The 22,400-nt window shown below is 34.2% G+C and overlaps 3 protein-coding genes across 11 annotated transcripts; 1 reads left to right on the top strand and 2 right to left on the bottom strand.

Annotated features, from left to right (window-relative positions):
- Positions 1-596: 596 nt before the first annotated feature.
- On the bottom strand, positions 597-11,209 carry LOC105153429 (macoilin). Of its 3 annotated transcripts, none has more exons than XM_087409662.1 (12): positions 10,476-11,209; positions 9,341-9,482; positions 9,122-9,248; positions 8,809-8,938; positions 8,591-8,657; positions 8,265-8,481; positions 7,911-8,169; positions 7,580-7,819; positions 7,199-7,375; positions 6,207-6,485; positions 5,905-6,098; positions 597-5,707 (listed from the first exon to the last, which is right to left on the bottom strand). In XM_087409662.1, the coding sequence occupies exons 1-12, from the start codon at positions 10,553-10,555 to the stop codon at positions 5,451-5,453; spliced, it is 2,169 nt and encodes a 722-aa protein (XP_087265788.1). In that variant the 5' UTR covers positions 10,556-11,209; the 3' UTR covers positions 597-5,450. The 3 variants fall into 3 exon arrangements, with proteins under 3 accessions (XP_087265788.1, XP_087265790.1, XP_087265789.1); XM_087409664.1 differs by having other exon boundaries at positions 7,199-7,357; XM_087409663.1 differs by having other exon boundaries at positions 8,268-8,481.
- Sting (transmembrane protein sting) lies at positions 10,096-18,908 on the top strand. Of its 7 annotated transcripts, none has more exons than XR_015546203.1 (6): positions 11,359-13,008; positions 13,084-13,997; positions 15,340-15,813; positions 15,921-16,825; positions 16,906-17,096; positions 17,387-18,908. XR_015546203.1 is itself a non-coding variant. In XM_011068263.2 (3 exons), exon 3 carries the CDS (start codon positions 13,235-13,237, stop codon positions 14,330-14,332), a length of 1,098 nt encoding a protein of 365 aa, XP_011066565.1. In that variant the 5' UTR covers positions 10,096-10,114; positions 12,885-13,008; positions 13,084-13,234; the 3' UTR covers positions 14,333-15,317. The 7 variants fall into 7 exon arrangements, 5 of the variants coding, with proteins under 5 accessions (XP_011066565.1, XP_011066566.1, XP_011066564.1 ...); XR_015546202.1 differs by having other exon boundaries at positions 13,084-14,081; XM_011068263.2 differs by lacking the exons at positions 15,340-15,813; positions 15,921-16,825; positions 16,906-17,096; positions 17,387-18,908 and adding an exon at positions 10,096-10,114 and having other exon boundaries at positions 12,885-13,008; positions 13,084-15,317.
- Thor (eukaryotic translation initiation factor 4E binding protein thor) lies at positions 15,303-21,155 on the bottom strand. Its single transcript, XM_011068260.2, has 3 exons — positions 20,525-21,155; positions 15,973-16,128; positions 15,303-15,795 (listed from the first exon to the last, which is right to left on the bottom strand). The coding sequence occupies exons 1-3, from the start codon at positions 20,664-20,666 to the stop codon at positions 15,746-15,748; spliced, it is 348 nt and encodes a 115-aa protein (XP_011066562.1). The 5' UTR covers positions 20,667-21,155; the 3' UTR covers positions 15,303-15,745.
- Between the last annotated feature and the right edge of the window lie 1,245 nt (positions 21,156-22,400).

Raw genomic sequence — 22,400 nt, 5'->3', positions numbered from 1 at the left:
AATCGATGTTACTCACAAGACCGATTTCTACAAGTTTAACTGTTGTTTCTACAAGCGAACCTACAAGAACTCGTTCATTTTCATTAAACGAAATAACGTTTATTAAAAAAAATAAAAAATGTCGGATTGTGTCGCCAGTGTCAGCATCAATATAAACGATTCTCACATAAATCATGGAAATTCCTCTCCTTGTTTTTAATCATCGAGGAAAAGAAAGTTGTTAATATATTTATAAACGTGCATCAAATAAAATCGTACAGCAAATAAAAATACAATATCATTAATCATATCACAGTGCATCAGAAAGAGTTTTAATATCACTGTAGTCATTGATGTGTGATAAACTATACGCAATATATCAGTTTTTACAATGTTTATTTTAATAAATATTGCTGTGGAGATTATTTGTAGCACAATATACAATAAAATTATCCATTATTAATATCATCGATAATCTCTCTGCTTCCTTATGTTTTAGAAATCTTGCATAATTATATATCATTTAAATGAATATTTGTATATTCGAAAATAATTCTTAGGTGTGCGCGTGTTTCTTTCCCAGCAAATAATTTTATTTATTTTATACGGCTTTAGAATTTTCCTTTTTTTTGAAACAATAGAAATGAGAAAAAAAGAACAGTATGGATTTCTGTATAGCTAAGTTGTTATAAATCGTATCTCTCTCTTCTATAAAATTCATAATATTAGGATAGGCAAGAAGAGGAATCTCAATGTTTTGTTACAATTATATTTAATAGGAAATTAGAATATGATTTCGAAAGGATGAAAGGAAAATTTATAAAGCATGTATTTTAATATGAAAACAAAAATTAAATATATTATGTATGACCGATAGACAGAAAATATGCAGAAGAGAAGGATCATTATAAATATAAGATTATTGTGGTATTGGCCAGAAGTGCCATCGTTCGAAACAGGATTTCTCAAAGCTTGGTTACGAATTAACGGTAGAAACGCATGTACGATAGTGTCGTACATATCTGGTTCATACTTGGTGAGTTTTACGATTAATCGTAAAAGTTCTCTTAGTCAGATTCTTATGATTTTTCTTTTTAAACTCACTGCCTTATTTATGTGATATATATATATATATATATATATATATATATATATATATATATATATATATATCATATATGCAGCAGATTGAAACGCACGTGATTCTCTCCAGTTAGGCGTAATGTCACTTGCTTGATTTGTTTTATCTCCAGAAGATGATTAAAGTATGTTTTATAAATTTCACTCTACGAGATATCCAGCATGTCGGTTTTATAATAAATCGTTAATAAGGGCATTTGCGTGTACGATCGCGCAATATATGAGATCAATAGCGGTGTTGCTGTTACTGCATTTAATATGCTATACTCGTCGCTCGCGACGATATAAACTTAATTGCTACGCAATGACAATAAGTACGCATGTGTTTGTGGAAGCGCACAAGACGTTAATAACTAATATGTAAAAAAAAAAAAAAAAAGAAAAAAAAGGCATCCGTAAGATACTTTTCCCATTATATTTGAGGTCAGATTCGAGACGCCGGAAACGTTATAAAACAAAAAAGCTTTTTATTGTCAATTCGCCAACTTAATAAATTAGTTATGTAATATCAGAGAACTTACAAATTATTCAGGAAGCAGGTATTACAAAAAGTACCTGAATCTTCTTTTGTGCATGTCTCTAATCTTTTTCTCTTTCGCTCTCGCTCTCACACACACGTCCAAGAAGAATGCCGAACAAAATCGAACATAAAAATTAAGTACTTTGTTACGCACGTCTTCCTCTTGTCGCGCGAAATGAAACAATGCATTTGGAAATAGGAAACTTACCTATTAGCGATCGATTAATTATCTCATTATTAATTTATTATGATAAGAGAACGTTATGTAGTAACTAAAATAGTTATACACATATATGTATGTGTATACGCGCAGGCAACCGCATGTCTTTCGATGTGCACGCGATGTACGAGTATACACAAATAAATATGTAAAGCGAATGTATATTTACATATGATGATTATGTAAATGTGTATCAGTGTGAATGTGTATTGCGCGCGTTTGTTTTTTTTTGTGTATGTATATGTATATCACAATAACTCAATGTATACATTATCTCGCATAATATTAATTGCTTATCAAGCCAGCCTTCTCTCTGGTGGAATTAAATCCAAGATAAGTAAATTAGCCAAAAAAATGGAAAAAAAGAAAAGAAAAAAGAACTATTATAGCACACGTCCTGGGTTCATGTTTTTGAATCTATATCGCATACAAAAATCTATAATAAATGTAACATGTACTATAGTATTTTCGATTGCGATATTTTTCAAGAAACCCCTTGGTCAGGTACACGTATTCACAATACTAATCGATATTTCTTTTTACGAATCAATAACCTTTTTAACTTTATTTTTCTTTTTTCCTTTGCTAACAAGCCTGTCAGTTAAATCTCGTTGTCCAAATTAAATCGGCAGATTTATCTTAATCACCGTAATGAAAATTGACTTTTTTTAAATAGCAAAATAACTATGTCACGCAAGTGCCCCAACAATTACATCAATGCGTTTACGAAGCGGTATCAAAATTCCTTTCCGGTAAATATTTATTTACATGTCTATATCGTCTTCGCTACGTTATTTATGTGCAAAGTGTAAGCAAACGCAAATCTAAATCGAAACTTATCAACGATTTTATTCGCAAGATCAAAGTTAAGTATAAGTAATATCTTCGACACTGGGACAACAATTCGGAAATAGAAATGCACATATTTTATCATTTCTTTCCCCAATAAACTAGCAACCATCCGAGTTATTTCATGCACTTAAAAGTACACATTACTAACATATGCAAATTAGAAAACTTCTACGTAACTTTCTTATAAGTAACAAACTCGCACTGCTCTTTTGAAGATAAATTCAAAATTTAATAATATACACATTGTGCAGGAAAGCCTTTACAACGTTGTCCTTTATGTGGATCATCCGGGAAATTGTGGACTCATCACAATTCACATTATCCAATGAGTCCAAATGCTAAATCTTAGTAAAGTGAGAGGGTTCTGTATTCTTTTCCATAAAAGGCGAAAAGTTTGAATGTTGGATACCTATTAAATATTCGTGCTTGTAGAACTTCCTCCTTCGCTTGACTAGTTGGTCATGATCCACTACTAGTGTCCATAAGTAAATTGTCATGACAGTGCTTTGTATGTACAATTATGGAAGAATGACCTCGTAATAATTAACAAGTTTACACAATATTTGCAACGTAATGAAGCAAGTACTGGCTTTCTTGCGAATAGAATAAAAACGCCAACTTTATTAATGTCGATTAATTATTCAATCAATTTCACACACACACGCACGCACACACACTCACACTCACACACATACACACATAATTTTTGATCATTATTGATTAATCATTCGTAATGCCATTGTATGCTCTTAAACAAGTCTTCCAAATACTCCATGAGCCAATTAAAATTAAAAGTAACAATTTTTATCAATTTTTCAAGATGAAGGTACATAAACTTAAAGAAATCAGAATTGTAACATATAGCACCCACTTAAATAGCGTAATATGTGAATCGATAGACTGATATGATCGCTTTATTTTCGCGAATATTTAAAATAATCGAGATATACGCCATATACAATTATATTTTTATAAGAATAAACAGATCTCTCATATAAACATTATGTACCACACCTTCATAATGGTATCATAAAGCTTTTGTCCAAGTCATGTAATTTCTATACATATATGCATATGTATATGTATGTACTTATATGTGCATATATATATGTCTATATAATTATATTCATATAACATACATATAACATATAGCATATATATATATACATATTGTATACAGATATATATGTTAAGAATAATAATTTAAAAAAAAGAATACAAAATTTCTTTTTTTTAACTCTGGAATTATATTAATGGACGTCACATAAGAAAAAAGAACTTTATCCACATTTATATCTAGTCACAATGTAGTTTTATCAACTTTTTCAATGCTAAATAATGAAATAAATATTCTTCTTAAATAAAGTGATTTCAATATGAAAATAACTTTTTTCTATCTTTGTACTTTTAATAAAATTATCATTTTGTGTTTAAACTCTTTTTTTGTTTTAACCAAATATATTATATGGCATTACATAGTCTCACATACCAGCATGATCATAATATGAATGCCAAGCTTTTTTTTAAATTAAATCAAGTTAGCCATCACATCTTTTTGTTAGTAACGTTTTACGAATCAATCGTTCTTATCACATTGAAATTTATATTATTTTTTCCACACACGAAAAATGTAATGGCTACTTTATATCGTTTTGAAAGCCAATACATAAAACAAAAATATTAAACTAAAAGTATGAAAATTTAAAAACAAATACGCACTCTGTGTGCATGTGAGAGTATCATCGTACGGACATTAGGATTACTTAAAACAAATTTGGCGTCGTGACATTTACTTTGATCCTTCTTGGATAATGCTCATATTTCTTTCTATGTTGTCAATGGCTATTTCTGTATGATGATCGCATAACATAAAATGGCTTGACACGCCAATGATATTTAAATAGTTTGTATGATGGACTAGCTTCAGTTATACGACTTGAATAAGAATGCATCTTTGACAAGTCATCGTATGTTTAGGCATACTGCAGGAAGATCGTAATACGGATATTAACTTTTCCAACATATCCTTTATTGCAACTTTGCTAATAAAAAATCTCTTAGCACTTTTCTCCTACCTTACATAAAGATCGATTTGAAATGTCAAATCATGTTCTGAAATAGTTAAAAAAATATATAAAAAATCTACATTATATATAAAGTTCAGCATGACAAATGTATAAGACAAATTCTTTCCGAGAGAAAGTATTCTTGTAGAATATAAAATATATTTTACTTACAAATAAACTAACGATCAGATACACTGATTTTTTTAAATTGTTAGACATTATTATCGATATTTATGCATGTGAAAAGAGATAGTTACGATTCACTGAATTCACGAATCGTTATATATCCGTAAGATCGACCTACAGCATAAACGTTACAAATTAAGATTGTTACTGGATTTCCTTGACATTCTAGAAACCAGTGCCGCGTCGCGTGATCATAAGTAATGTCAACGGTTCCATTTCTTTTTCAAAACGACAAGACACGATACAAAACATGTTTCGCGAAGTTTCTCATGGAAGACTTCCAGGTTTTGTTTACATCGGGAGGATCCGTATATAATAAAAATATGTGTTGTCTTAAAGAAGATGATGCAGAAAAGATTCAGCAGTTGATAAATCCGTATTTTGCATACTTGTGAATCAAATAGTGATATTCCACGAAGAAACTTGAAACATTCTTTGTAGTTGATGTATCCTACTATCAGGTTTCTGATGAGAGAATTGTAATTCCTTAAGCTTCAGTCGATGCTATAAGGGAACTTTTAGGCGTGTACGCTGTCGCATTCGGATCCAAATTTGACACGGTACACCCCGGACTTTCATTCGAACGTATTTTTGTTCCTGCTACTCTCACTTCACTATTTAAACGAAGCTTGGACGTCGCACAGGTTGGCGCTGGACCAAATGTATCTTGTGGCATCACAGCTAAATCTTGCGCTATTTTTGTTTTCAACATTTCGATTTCTTTCTCTTGAGATCTGATTAAGCCTGATTTAACAGAAAATAATATGATATATTGCTAATGCAACAATCATAGGTAATATATGCGTTTCTATTATTTTTAACAAATATTTACCCGTTCTTCAATCATAGATTACAAATATTAAGAAAATAGAAATATATGAAAAAAAATATATGAAAAATATATGAAACAATGCGAACGAAGCGTTGTTTCAATCACTTACTTTCTCGGATTTCTAATTGTCGTTTGACTTCGCCGAGTGCCGAAAACAGATCAAGTTTTATACGCGTTTCTGCGCTCAAGCTGTTTTCCAAATGTGCGTTTTTATCTTGCAGCGCATTGAGTGCAGAGAGTAAAATTTCACACTCTCTGTGGTTCTCTTTACAACGCGCGGCATCGTTTTCCAATGCGTTACATCTGAATCAACATATAATATACGATATTTGCGCTCCGTTTATTTTACATTGTAAAATTTATAATCTAAAATAATTTTATACTTTTATGCTAACAAATTTATGTTCTTACCTTTCTTCTTTCAATTTGAGTTCTCGGCGCAAATTTTTAAGGTCCTGTTCCATTTGAGATCTTCGATTTTTACACGCGTCTGTGCATTCTTGCCTGATAAGTGGAGGTGGTGGTGGTGGAATTGCAGAGCGCGCTTCTTCGGCAGCTCGTCGTGCCCTTCGTTCGGAGAGCAAGGATGCTTCGCATATGTTACGTTGCTTTCGCTCTTCTGCAATTCGCTTTTCCAATGATGACATTGTTTGCTTATCCAATTGACGTGCCGTCACTAAACCATGTAATCTATAATATTAAAATTTACATTACAGAATTTGTTTGATTTTATTAAAAAATCGAAATAAAAATTTTCTGTCTTCCTTTTCTGGGTACATTTTTCATGTTTAATTTTAAAAAATTAAAAGAATTAATGACTATCATATGTCCTATTAAATATGATACTCTTGTGTTTTAATATTAATATATGTAGAAGAGAATGTAATGATCAATAATTCCAATATATGTCCAAATCGTAACAATATAAGATAAGCATGATTAATAATATAACAAATATATATTTTAATTTAACTAAAATTTGAATAAATTATTTAAAAAAAAATTTTATGATTTATTTAGATATATAAATCTATATGTACATCTTTTCTGTTCAGATACTAACACGAATAGAAACAGATAACAAAAAATGTCTTCTTTTTATTATAAAAAAAATGAAAAAACAAAGCAAAAGGATTAACAATAAATTTATAGATTATATTATTATATATGTTAACATTACATATAGTTTGTATATTTAAAATTCAAATTTAGAAATTATAATGGAAAATATAGAAAATAAAATTTTCAAATATTGTATAAAGCATACACTAACTGATAGATTCTTTTCATATGTAATATAAATTTATAGTCATATGTAATATAAATTTATAGTAACATTATAAAAATAATTTACAATTATTAAATAATTCATAAAGTTATTAATTATTGAAAAATTTACTTACTTGCTTTGCAATTGATCGTTATCATGTTGGAGTTGTTGAATGTCACCCTTAGCTTGTCTCTCTCCATTGAGCAAGACATTGATTTGCGATCGTAATTCTTGTTCCATCTGTCGACTTGATTGCAAATCTGACTTCAAACGTTTTATGTCTGCCTCGAGCCTGCGACACACCAGTAACCTATTTCAACGACAAATCATGCTGAAGAAACTGACAGGAAGTCTACTAGATGGATACAAGACGGTACAGGATTTGTGAAGTACGAATACCACACACAGATTTGTAACAGTTTCAATCTGTGCCTTCGAAAATATGTTGGATTAGCAGAATTTCAATAGAAACTTATAATGTATTTACAAGAAAAATTCTTCTCATATAATATACCTTTGATAATAATCGTCTTGCTGTTTCTGTTGCTCTGCTGTGATCTCACTCGTATTTTTAACCTGTCGAGTTTTACGTTCCCGTTGGGCATTAGTAGTCGACGATGAATCTCGACTTTCTTTCACGTTATTCCATTTTCCTGCTACCGAACCGTTCGTTTGTGATTTTATTGTAGTATGTCCGCAACCCTTAATAGATTTGTCCTTTTCTACTTCATTTATGTCAAAATCATTTACAGATCTGTTTTAAGAAATTGTGTCGATAAGTATTTTACGTGAAATTAAAGTGTGATTGAAGAGAAATACATTTTTGAATATGAAATCGACCATACCCCACCCTTTCGATGAGTTGTATGTCACTGTGCGATACTGTACTTCCATTACTGTGTATAAATTTCTTGTCGCTTTTGTCCGACGGTGAATTATTTGATACATTGTGTTTATTATGCTGCTCTTCCTGCTTTTCACTCTTGTCTAAGGATTTTCTATGAGTACTTTTGGTAGTAGCAGTCTGTGTTTGTGATGTGACTGGGCTACTAGTGTGTACTCCGCCATTTTGTACGTTCGTTTCTATAGAATTGTTATTGCCCTCTAAAAGAACAAGCAGAAACATAAAAATGCGTGTAATCACGGAAAGTATAGCAATCTGTATTAACATGGGACAATAGTTGATAATAAATACAAGCTACCTCTGCTTTTTTCAGGGCTTGGATTATATTGTGGACTCAATTTGTGTGTTTGAGTTTTCACATGTTGCTCTAACGACGCAGTGACCTGCTGTGTCTGTGGCTGCATTTGCGGTTGGATTTGCTGCATTGACATAGCTTGTTGCTCTAGAGGCAGTGCTTGCTGCAGTAATTGTAGGTAGAACTCGTTCTCCTTTGCCACATCTTTTTGTTTTCTCTATCGAGAGCAAGAATGAATTGAAATAAATATAATCGCCATGATAAATATCTTATTGTACAGAAGATATTTGTAATAAATCAATGTAAAATTGTTAAAGATTACTAACCTGCCTCATTCTGTAGCCTACATAGCTCTTGAAACCAAAGCCCAATGTAACTACAGGATAGCCAATGCTAGAAATACGCAATGCAGAAAACTTTACTTGGAGCACAAATGGACATAAATAGGTTATCCTATTAGATTTATATATATCTAATATACACGAAGCATAATCTTTTGATGATATATTATCTATAAAAAAAAAATCAAAGATAAAACTGTTACCAATGTGCTGCAAACGGCCGACAGAGGTCTAGGTGAAATGGCATATGACGCAAGTCACGCAACCGCACTGCTGCTTCTATATATAGAAATAGTAGCCACAGCATCACAGTTGGTAGACACACTCCTTTATCTATTTAAAATATACATTTCAATTAATCTCTTACATCTATTAAATACATCTATTAAAAATTAGAATTCTTAAAAATTGAATTCCTGCAAGTATGTCATGGACCAGTAGTATAAAGGAATTACATTTTGACAGATGTACATTACATGTTTGTCCATATTTCAAATACATTTATTTTCTATGTACCTGTATGCCAGACGTATTGCACCCAAACATAAGTGCTGGCAGCAAAAAACAGCCAATGCACAGGGATAAAAAAGAAGCAAATCATGTCTGACGTAAGTGCAATACAAATAAAAAATACAGAGAAGGCCTAAAACAGAGAGAAAAAAAGAGATAATGAGATTTTATATATATCCATTAATGTCCAATTACATGATCTTGATAATTGCATAACACACTTACTAAGCCTTGATATTTAAAGGAATCGTAAACGCTTCGGAGGAGTAGCCAGAACGGCCACAAAAATTCAAAACGGAATTCCAAAATGAAGTCTGCCAAGATCACCATGGCCCATAGTAGAAGAAACTTCAGATAAAGCAAGGTACTGAAACAAATATAATTATTTTAATACATGTTATGCTTGCCATATGCTAGATTACAACTCACAGTGACCGATACATCTGTATGTTTCTATATTTACTTTAGTGTTTTATAGTTCAATTAGTACATACTTGTACTTGAAATAAAATAAATATACATTTGAAAAAAAAACAAGAAAGAAGGTTTTTAATACAGTCCAGGTCAATGACAAAAAACAAATTGTACTGACCTTTGTGAGCCATCCATATTTTCTTTCAAAATATTCGATAAATATGTTTGGATCACAAGATACGAGATACCAAGTTGGTGTCATCGAAAACACCAGAGATCTTACATAACAAGATCTTATGCTCTCCAAGTAAAAAAAAGAGAACAAGAAAGAAAGGTCCGTTGAACTATCGCATTTGTTTTACTGTTATCGCGGTGTTTAACCGCTTGTAAGCCATATACAACAAACAAGAGTTGGAACATAAGATGCTGTATATATATGTGTATATGTATGTGCTAAATATGTGATGGATGCGTTTGGACGAGAGACTGCGGGATGAAAGGAAAAAAAAAAAGAAAGAAATAGAAAAGCGGCGAGAACGAAGGAGATTCGTATGTCCTTCGAACATCCGAATCGTAGGACGACAGGTAAATGTCAAGCGAGACAAGAGCGGCGTCGATTCGGCGTCGCGGTTCCTCGACATTCGCGCGCGCGATCGTTGCCACTGCCGTTATTATCATCATCAACATCATGATCATAATCATAATTATCATGCTCGTCATTATTATGGTCGTCGTTATCATTATTATCGTTATCGTTGTCGTGACCTACAACACTCGCGTCTTTCCGCGAGGTAGGCGAGGGGGGACGGCGCGGGGGGTGAGGGGGGGGTGGGGGGAGGAGGAGGGTTTTGGTTACGTTTTTTGATTACGAAGGAAAACGGCCATTCCCCGACGTAGATGTACGTACGTACGTACGCGATACGCATATGGCGGCGTGAGAATTTACCTTCCGTAGATCCCTTCGGTGAGCTTGTTGCGTTTCAAGGGCCTCCGAAGCTTACCGCACTCGACATTTCTCCTCTTCATATTCCTCACGACACCTTTCACCACCACCAGGCTAAGCGACGTTACTCGCGGCGCGCTACGGGGGGTAAACGGAAAAAAAGCGGCCGCGACGGCGGATATACTGGGCCTCCTCGGCTGCGCGCGGGGGTAACACACTCGCGTGCGAAAAAACTCGGGCTCGCTCTCTCGCGCGCGCGACTTCTATCAGTCTCTTTTGTTGTCATTCGTCTGTGGACAGACTCGAGGTCTCACGGCGGTTTACCAAGCAGCTGATTGGTCCATCGCGGGACATGGCGCTTTAATCAGCGACGAGAAATCACCTGCCGATTGTATTAATCGCGCGGCGCCGCGCACCACCACCACTACTATCACCACCACCACTACTACCGCCGTCGTCGCCGTCGTCGACGTCGTCGTCGTCGCGGCTGTCTTGCCTGCGTCGCGAAAAATCGCCAAGGCGTTTATCACCTCGTACAAAAGCGTGCCGATCGCTCGCTTGTCGGCCGATCTGTCTTTCTTTCTCTCTCTCTCTCTCTCTCTGTCTTTATTTATCTCTCTTCCTCTCTCCCTCTCGCGATTTCGGGCTTTCTCTACGAGCCTTTATCGATCGTAGATGTCTCCCGACCGTGCTGCGGTCGGTCCATCAGCTCGTTTCACTCGCGTTAACAGCGCTCCGCGCGCGCGACCTGGCAACACGCGCTCTCCCCTCCATTTCCTCCCCTCCCGGCCCACTCACCCCCGTCCAACGCTATCTCCTGTTCTCTCTTTCTTTCTCTGGCGCGCGTTACCGAGTGGCTTCCTCTCTCGTGCGCCCTCGGAAAGAGGATAGCGTAGCCGGCGCAGCTGTGCCGCCAGCTTGAGAACCGTTACAGGACGATCGCTTGTCGTCTCGGGTCTCGCGATTACGAAATCGCGAGAAGAGTTCACCGGCAGGTGTGACCAGGTGCGACGCGAGATCAACCGACACGATCGGGGGAAAAAACGGAATCGCGCTTTCTCGCGCCTTTATCTCGGTCACGCTTTTCCCCCGTTCACCGGAAATGAAGGGTTATGAGCGAACGCCTTCCCGCCAAAAACACTCATCGACGTCGAGAGTTAATTAGTTCAACCTCGGGTCGCATGGACGCGTTCTGTCATGCCTGTTCAGCCGCTTGCACTGTTTTGCAGAATGCAGTTTGTGCAGCGGCTCAGTCGTTATCAGTTGCTGTTATAGTTCGTATTAATTTGCAGTCGCTTGAAAGATTATTGGCGTAAAGTAAAGCTAACGATTCTTAATAGGAATTGTAGGTATACAAAACAACGTTAAGGACATTCGTATTTGTGTGATTCTTATTTAGTAAATAAATATTAGATGTTTTGGAAATACGGCTAATTTAAAATATAAAGGGCGTCATATTTTGCTCTTTCCAGCAAGAGATAAAAGTATTCCTTCTAAAGTCGGTTCTACATTAATTGCAAGTTTGTGCGACAGCCAATCTGAAACTTGTATTTTGAAATCAACACTTCATATTGGCTGTCGCAACAAATTGCGATCAGCTTGCAACTAATATAGAACCGGTTTAACAAGCGATACAAATGACACAGTATGATTCAATGAATTATTACATTCTTGTTGTTTACCAATATTAAACAAAAGGCCTGTTCTTTTGGCTGAACTTTTGCATCATTTTATCTTCTTCTTTCCTCCTGGAGAGAAAAGGAAGAAAGACGAACTAAAGATAATATGATCGCTATATTTACAAAGTAATATAGTGTAACATAGTGATCATTTCATCTTTGTTCAACAATTGTTTTGATAAATAATAAAAATGTAACGATTCACTAAATTTCTTTTTAGCTGAACTTGCACGGTTCATCTTTTCTCTTTTTCGTTTCATGTTGCGGAGACAGAAAAAAAAGAAAAAAAAACTATAAGAAGTTAGACTAAAAAGAATTTATCCGTTTTTATTGTGTTATCCGTGCTCTTGGAAATTCATAGTATGTGTAGAAATCTCTTTGATAGAATTCAATATATGTGACATGAGAATCAAATATCTTCGATGGAATCAAAATTTTAAGTCAGAAAATTCGAAATATATACACAGTTTAATAATGTCAGCGATTCTTTATAAAATTTTTTTAAATCAAAATTCGATTTATTTTTTAACACAATTTCTTAAAAAGTCACTCAAACTATAAAAAGTCTATCAAACTATACGATATAAACAAATATTGTATTCCAATTAAGGAATGTACTGTTTACTAAATCGTAAACTATAAATATTTACAATGGCACATGATATAACATTGATTACTCATTCCTCATGTTCACCAATTACGTAAATAAGATAAAAAAAAGTTACTCCTTTAGCCGAGTGATCGATGTAAGCTGATACATAGGAAAAGAAGTCGACTAATTACGCATTACAATATAAAATGGATATGAAGTTTAGCAACGTAACGTTGGACACGCAAGATTGATCGGCTTTTTTACGGTACGTTATACATGATTATGCAAGTCCATTTGGATAAACCTTTAAGCACCTTTCCTGTTCTATTTCGATATGTAGAATTCGCAGAAGGAAGGGTGTGTCACATTCGATACTTGACGCAGCTGTGTCACGTTTCTCTGAAGTTTATCGCAGCACAGTGATTCGGTTGTTTCCTGCAGGCCGAATTTGGACGGATCTAGCTTGATTGAGTGACTACATTTCGAAGAGGATGGAAAGCGAGAAGTATTCGACGGCCGATCATAAACTGAAGACCTATTTGGCGTACAGCGTCATCCTCCTCGGTTTTTTCGCCTTCGCCGCGTTCAAGACGACAAAGGACAGGACGATTGTGTCGGTGATCGCGACCACCTTCGTCGCATCCGTCTTCCTCGTGATCTTTCTGCTTTGCGACGTGACACTACGTCTGTGCCAGACGTTGATCTCGTTCACCACTAACGTGAATCAGCATTCCGAGGAGAGCTTCTGGTCAGTAGCGAAGTATCACTTCTCTCTGAATACCTTGTCGGCGACAATCATCATCATTGCCGCATTGCTGTTTCTGGGCTTGAGCATCACCATTCGTGGGTGCCCTTTGAGATACGCCTGGGATTTCGGGCCGTACATGTGCGTGCCACTGATGATATTTTCCTTCTGCCTAGTCAGGATGAGTAACTTGGCTGAATGGGAGACAGGATCGCTGTCTGATCTCAATATTATGAAGGGTCTGGATTATGGCACGGGTATGGCGTATAATTTCTACTATGGCTATCTGCGGCTTACTCTACCATCCAGTGAAACCGGGAAGAAGGGCATAATCGAGAAAATCGAAAACTTCGAGGACTATCACAATGTGACATTTCCAGTACACAAGTTATTTCTTTTAATACCATCTTCTGGATACATCCCACCAGACTTAAAAGAAGCATCCTGTCAGTGGATGGAAAATATACACGAGCTAGAGGAGGAAAAACGTAACCGGGCTGGGAATATAGGTAGGACGTATCGCAATAATGCCTACAAGATATATCCTGGAGGAAGAAAGTTGGGTAATAAACCGATATATATAGTGGTGGAAGGTGCGACACCTTTGTTAACATACTACGAAGTACAGAAACACAATCATCCTGAATCTGCTATATATAAACAATATAAATCTAAGATTATCGAGAAATTTTATACTAAACTACAAGAAATTTTACAAAGTAACCCAGAAACCAGAGATTTGTGTGAATTAATTTATTATGATGATTTCGACGCGCAAGGAAACAAAATTAACGTTGCAACAATACTTTTAGAAAGAATATCAAAAATAACAAATTTTGCATAAACAGAAATTTTTTGAAAGAAATTAGGCAACGTAGATGAAATTGTGATAAATTTTATATCTGATAATGTATTATGTCAATGTTTGTGCTCTATTCTACATTTATGTATACAGTTTAAAAACTGTTATAAATTAATCCAATATTTATCTACAGTGCAAAACAATATAATGTAAGCACTATTTGAAATATCCAGTATTTTTCGAAAGAATTTTATATTAGGTACTATTACTTAGTATTTACTTAGAATTAACTTTATGTATAACGATCTTTAATGCAATTAATTTACTACAAAAGCAGTAGTAAAAAGTATTGTGACTATAAAGTTTTCTTTTTTTTTAAACTCTTTTTTTCAAAGATTTTTAAAGTATTACGACAGTTTGATATTATATCTAAGCGCGAGCTTAACACTTGATCTGATTCTTTTAATTTTAAATAATTTAAGTAATTCTTTTAAATTTTAATTTTAAAATGGAAAAAAAATTTCGTTTTATTACATAAAACTTTTTATTATGCAACTTTTTTTGTATGTACGTGACTTGATTATCCTCGAATTGTCATTAGATATTTTTGCTAAAAAATGAAGTTACAATACTTGTTGTTCAATATAATTTTCAAATAGTACTTAATTATATTTAAACAAGAATCTTATTGGACTGTACATGTGAGAACATAATCAATAAAAAATAAGAATTAAAGGCTCATAACGGTCGAAACTGGATCTTAAATCAATGTGAATTATATATATATACCAATTTGTAGTCATTTTGTACTGTGCGTCGAAAATTTTATCGAATTTGAAAATTCAGAGAGCTAAATTATTGAAATAATATCACAATTAAATTTTTGATGCTTAATAGGCATATTAAATATATATATAGGCATATATTAAAGAAATCTTAATATACTGGAAGTCTATAATTATTTTTGTTAATTATTTTTGTACGATGTATATAATAATAACAAAGTAAAATGTATGGATGTATAAAATGTATGTATCATTTATTCACAGATACAAGTTCCTTACAAAACACGTTACAAAGCATCGCTTTGGCCATTTTTAAAAGGAAGACACTAGACGCTAATGTTTTATAAACATTAGCACCTTTACATTCACGGCCGTTCTTTATATGCAAGTATACGCGTATAACATTGGTCAAGAACAAGCGTCGAGAATAAAATGATTTGTATACAATATACAATATATGTATGTGAATAAGATATGGCCTTTCGTCAAGGAGAAAATCTTTTTATAAGATTCACAATTCTTAAGACCACTGGTAAAAGGCACAGGATTAAAGCGTATTAGCCATGTACTCTCAACTCTGTGCGATTGTCATAAAACTGATTGACAATATTCTTGAGCATGGCTACGAACACATTTCAATCGTCATAAACAACAGCATGTTGCATTTGTCTCACATATCCATTTCAAATTGCTCCGCGGATTCCTCGATCATCAGAGAGTCTGTAACGTCAAACAAAAGTGAGGAAAGTTCTCTAATGCAATTATTATTATGTATCGTCAATACAAAATAATAATATAAAATATTTCCTTAATAATGCATTATTCATTCAGCCTATATTTTTTAGTAAGAAAAGCAGAAATCGCACGAGAACAATTGATTTAAATAAGCAGACTGACCTTTATTAGTATTTTTTGCGGGATCTTTCGTGATGACCGGAGTGTTCCCCTTCAGTAATTCAGACGGTATAGTCAGCGGGTTGCGTGGTGGCGTTCGTGATATTGGAGAGTTTCGCAAATTCATTAAAAACGCACGTTCGTACACGATGCGAGTACCTGCACAAGGTTCGAAGATTTAATTAGCAATAAAATCTGTTATTATAATGAAGCTTCAACTTTTAGGTATATATTAAATTTTCATTATAAAATATTCTTGAATATTAAATTTGAGTGAATGGTTCTATATATATAGTGTATTTGTGTATGTGCGCGCGCGCACACATACAAAATACTTGATATTTCTTGCGACGCAATTTGTATTTTTATATACAAGTTATATTTGAAGCTGTAATTTTTGTGATTAAGAATTATCTGATAAGACTACAATATTAATGTTAAGCAAAATTAAAATTGGTTTTATCGCAAATTTGACATAATTGTAACTTTATGGTTGCTGAGTAGAGTCGACAGAAGAGATTTCAGTGAATTTTTATGTTACAGATAATAAATTTTTTTAGTCAGAAAAGTGCAAATAAGATTTAACTACAATAGAATGGAATAATGGGCCGAAGTTCAAAAAAAGAATTTGTATAATGGGATAACGATTAAGGATAACACGCAGAAACGACACAATGGCCCGACAGTTACACGAAAAGCGATGCACGCTGCCTATTTATACAAGTGTATTTCTGTACGGACTCTACCTAACTTGAAAGGAGTGCAAGAGTCGGCGAGGATGCCAAAACAAACATAATCGCAGAAAGCAAAGATAGTGCGATATAAAGTCAACCCAGAGATGTTAGAATTTCTTTGTGTAAGTCACGTCCGTTTTAATTCGCGTAACACGAGTCTCATCTCTTTTTTTTTTACCTAACTGATTCGTTTTTTTTTTAGCACAAGGTGAAATAAATTTATATCTTTTTTAAAGAAGCTTGATTAAAATTTATTTGACAAAATTCTCTTCCAATCAACGAACATAATGTATAAATATCCACATCTCTTTTAATAACAAACATAATAAATATCTACAGAGAAGAAGATTGTTCTATTAACTTGGAATATCATTCGACTAGATCAGAAACCATGTGAGTCAATAATCAATTTTCCTCGAATGAGTAGCGTCTTTCTCTCTTATTCGGCCAAATCGTTCATCAACCTGAACAATAATAGTAATAATAAAGAAGGAATTCATCACAGTTTCACAACGGTTCGATAAGAACACGTGTTCATCTGCGAAGCGGCTGTCTATTGACTGAATTGTCATTGTTTACGTATTGAGATTTTACGTGAGATTTACGAAGCGCGCTCACTGTCGCGGCTAAAGTTATCTTGAAGGTCCAGTCGTTTTCACGCTGTTTGTACCCTTGTTTTTCAGATCGCCATGACTTTCTGCGCGCCGCGCTGGCGTGGCGCGATAAACATTACACGCGTCACCGATTACGCATCAGGCGACGTTGGTATGTATCGCACGCACGCATTAATTCGGCCTTGACTGTTTAACGCCCCAGGAAACATTGCGGGGCAAGGAACAACAACGTCCCAAGTGCATGTGACCTGACTTCACTCACCTGGTTTGAGAATTCGCCCATTATCTCGCTACCGAGTTTCGCTTGCGTCATGTTAAAAGAAAAAGAAGAGAAGCAGCTAACTGCTTGTCACACACCGCCACTCGTGAATTATTTACTATTAATATATCTCAATTAGATTTTTTATTTATATGATTTTCATGTCTGAATATTTTTAATTCAAACTGGAAACTGAAATTTTTTTTTGAGAAATCTAAAAAATGGGATCGGAAAAGTGATCATTTTATCGATACTTTCATATTGTACATTTATAATATTTATTGTATTGTAAATCTACAAAATGTTATTTTATTTGGGATATGTCGATTGCTCTAATTAGATACGTATAAATCAAACAGATTCGATCTCGGAGAGAACGATTTATCATTACAAATAAAAATATTAACATATAAACATCTGCGGATAGATTAGATTACGATTTTCGTAATATAGACTTAAGAAAAAGAATAATATTGTTATATTGATTGTTATATCAACAATCGAACTCTTTGTTGAGAGTAAGATAAATAGAGTAGAATTGTCAGTAGGGATATCCAACAATAATATATCATTTTTAAAAGTCATTTCACTCGTTTGACAATTTTTTAGATCAAATAATAAATCATTCAAACTCATTCAATCGTATTAAAAATTTAATGGTGCAATCTTTTGTACAATTTTTTTTTAATTTTTGCTGTTAGATGCTTCGATCCTCAAGAACAAGGTTTTGTTAAAGACCACTTGAAACATTATCTGATAAGTGAACTGCAGTTGTCAATATGATTAATAACTAAAAGTGGTATTACTCATCGTTCTGGAAGCTAACGTGCATGTGGAAAAAACCCGTTCGAAATTTGCGAAAAAATCCACAAACCGAAAGAAATGACAGGACACTCAGTATAATTTCAATCCGCATTTTTTTATAACGGACGTATTTACTTCGCGGCTTGCGATCAAAGTGATGCGCATATAAAGAAGTGTAAACATTAACGCGATAAGTTATCCTTCTATCGTTCGCTAAAAACGCAATAAGTAGAACCAACATTTAATGTTATCCGTTCAATGTCGAGTCCGGCGATCTGAACTTCAGCCTTAATAAATTTAACCCTTCAAGAAGTAGCACGGGGATCTGTGACTTCGTCATTTGAATCACGTTCGTTTTATCTCTATTACTTTAATAAATCACTTTCTCCTTGAGAGAAAAAAATCTTTCTATTTTTTAGTTTTGTTCAAATTTAATTTTATTCTTTTTCTCTTTTTTCCTTTCAGGAAATAAAAATTCGAATTATTTGAGAGTGATAGCTAAAAACATTAATGTGGATTTGAAGAAAACATTAAAAAAAAGAGAAAATTAAATTCTATGATTTTACATACAGATAATTAACATGTTATCTTTTCTCATAACATATGTAATTATAATTTATGGGAACTTATTAATATAATTATAAAATATTTATATTATGTGAATTTTGTAATAAAATAACAATGTGATTATAATTGTAAATAATGTTAAACATTGTAAATAATGTTGATATGATACAAGTCGTAAAGATTGCCGTAGATAGATAAGCTATACATATATATAATCTGGAAAGTGCGTAAACCAATGTAGATATGCTAATCAAAAATTCTAGTTAACCTTTAATTTATAAGGTGTGGATGAATGTGTAGAAGACATTTTTAAACCAAGTCCTTGAAAATGAACTCAAGTAAATAAACTATTCATTCATAAGATATTTAAATGAAATATTAATAAATTAATATATCAATGTACAATATATTATGATATATACAAAATAAATATAACGTACACATAAATTATAACGTACACATTAATATGTAATACATTATAATAAATATAATAAATATAATAAAATTATATAATATATTTTAACATGATATATTAATTATTTGACAGAGGAAATATTCAAAGGTTATTAGAGGACACTTTTCATTTAGTAATACAAATCGACACAAGCTTTATTTTTTTTCCTCAACATTCAGTGAGTAACAAAGATATAACAACATTTTTGTCAAATTGTGTCACCAAAGTATCCAGAAGTTCTTGATCTAAAAATTATCTGCTGGTCGTCGCTCTGCGTGTCGGTTATGGATTAACGTCAAGGTTGCGCATTATCCAGAGCTGATAATTAACCAGTTCAATAGGATATAATTTCGCGTATGCGGCACAAAAGTGTTGGATATTTTCCATGCAAACGGGCGACGAAGTAGACCCGCGTCGAACCGGGTATTACGTAACAGTTTGTTATCGGGACGCATTTACGCGTATACGTATGTACATACGTATATGCGGGGAGAAAGAGAAAGATACGATCGCGTTATGCGTAAATATCAATGGCCTTGACGGCGCCTTGCACGTGTGCGCATATTGTTTAGTGAAATGGTAAATGACTTCGCGTACAATACCGAGGAGATCGCAAGATCCTCGTGATAAAATTCGGGCTTTTTTTCTTTTATTTTGACGAATTCCGGAGATGGATAATAGTTCTATAAAAGAATTTTTTTTATTTCGTCTGATATTTATCCGTCAATCGCTATTATTAATTGAGCAGTTAAATGTGTGTCTTAGCAATTGTAAGGGAGATATTCATAGTCCGTTCTTATTTTGAGACTGTCTTAAGATGCTAATACAGCTCTCTTGGCTTATAATCTCAAGACTTCCTATCCCTTGGTTTATGTTTCGGTCTTAACTTTAAAATCCTAAAATTCAATCGATAGGGCTGCCAGTCGTTAATTAGTCCTAACTAAAATCTGTATTCTATTATCTGTATTCAAGAATAGACTACAAATACTAGTCTAAATACGTATTTTCCGTAAGTTTTACAGGGAGCCGTTGACAACTTGGGAATATAGATTGTAGCTTAGATATCTCGGAAATGCGGGCGAGTTAAGGAGATGGAAGAGTTGAGAAAGATGGATATACTGACCTCCCGGCGTCGTGGAATAGAGCGTGCCTCCGGGAGTGGATGAGTAATCGACTGGTAACTGGTTGGGATCATGAATGACGATCCTCTTAGATGGTATGCTCTGGCTCTGGGTGGCCTGTCTGGCAATAGGAGACGCCGACATCTCGTAGTTACTTACTTCTTTTCCTCCACGTCGTATTTATCCTGTCGGGCGTCGATTTGGACGCGGCTTTTTTCTCTCTATCTCCCTTTCCTTCTTTCTTTCTCTTCTCCTTACGTCACGTTCACCGCGAAGAAAGCAAAGGCGAGAATCTCCGGAATTTCAATGTTAGCAAAAAGCAACGCAATAAGCGGAGATTCTCGAGGGTGTTCACCCGATCTTTTTAATGATGGAGGACAGAATGCCGTGCGATTCTACGATCTGTTTAATTTCTCGCTCACGGAGTCATAGATTGAAACAGATTCGCGTGTGATTTTACAGATTTTAACGCAATCGCAATTTTAACGCGCGCTATCAACGCGACATAACCTACGAGACGAACGATGATGAGATGGACGCCAACTGGACTCGCGCAACGCGCTTGTGAACAGACAACGTATGAAGTTCAGATTGTCTAAAAGGAGATCCAAGTATATACTGTGCCCAAGTCACATGGGGGGGGGCGAATATTTATGGTCCCAATCAGGTCGCCGTTAAGGTGGCGCTGTAAGCAGTCGCGAGTTGCGATGCAGAGGTTGCGATATAGGCTGCATCTGTTGCACGCATAAAGCAATGGGTGCTTTTCATTTGATGACACAAGTCGACACAAATGTCGTTCTATGGAGAAAGAATAAGAATTTCAACCTATCAGAAACTGTGTATTCCACAATACATGATTTCTGATAGGAAATTCTTATTCTCTGTTCTCTGTTTCCTGTTCCTTTTATTGTGCCCCTATCTTTGTCACTCTTCAAATATCAATAAGGATAGAATGACGCTTGTGTCAACTTGTATCATCAAATGGAAAGCACCCAATATGAAGCGTTGATTTCAAAATGCAAGTTTCTAATTGGCTATTGCAACAAACTTGCGATCGACTTGCAACTAAAGTCGGTTCTATTGTATATTAATTGCACGCTAATCGCAAGTTTGTTGCGACAGCCAATATGAAACGTTGATTTCAAAATGCAAGTTTTAGATTGGCTGTCGTAACAAACTTGCAATCAGCTTGCAACTAATGTAGAACCAGTTTTAAGCTTATATTTTTAATGATATAATATCTTATATATTGCTGAAAAATTACAATTTTTTTCTCTGCAGTTATCATCTCTATTAATAATTAAACTCGGATGATATCATTAAAATCATAGTTTTAAATAAAAATCGAATATTAAGTTTTAAATATATGTATATGTTTAATAAAAACTAATAAATTATGAAATTAATATCGTATTACTAGTTCATTATTCTTATCCCCATTTCTACCAACGTAGATTAACTTTAATTTAGATTCAATTTACTCTTTGTCTTTTTCTAATCTTTGGAAGAATAAGAACTACGTTGGTGGAAATAGGCATTAATCACTTAAATGTTAACAGGCACGCGAATTTTCATAAGCGCCGAGAGTCTTTAATAGTATCTTGTTGGTGCCCTGGGAATCGATTGTGTATCTTCAAATGAGATGAAAATTACAAAAGTGAGCAAATTCACTAGAGTATTCATAATTTAATTGGTTAATACCTAGTAACCTTTGCTCTCTTTTCTAATTTTCACCTCCTTTCAAAATCCACAATCGATGGCCATTCTTCCATCTGTTCAATCTTCCATCTGTCCAATCTTCCTTTTGTCCAATCTTGCTTCTGTCCAATCTCACATTTATCCGAACTTGAAACCTCATGCTCCTGTCTCTGGAACGAT

This window comes from Acromyrmex echinatior, chromosome 9 (genome assembly GCF_024713525.1).
Source record: "Acromyrmex echinatior isolate Ae372 chromosome 9, ASM2471352v2, whole genome shotgun sequence".
Lineage (NCBI taxonomy): Eukaryota > Metazoa > Arthropoda > Insecta > Hymenoptera > Formicidae > Acromyrmex > Acromyrmex echinatior.
The sequence above is the reverse complement of the archived record's forward strand: the minus strand, read 5'-3'. Positions and strand labels throughout refer to the sequence as shown.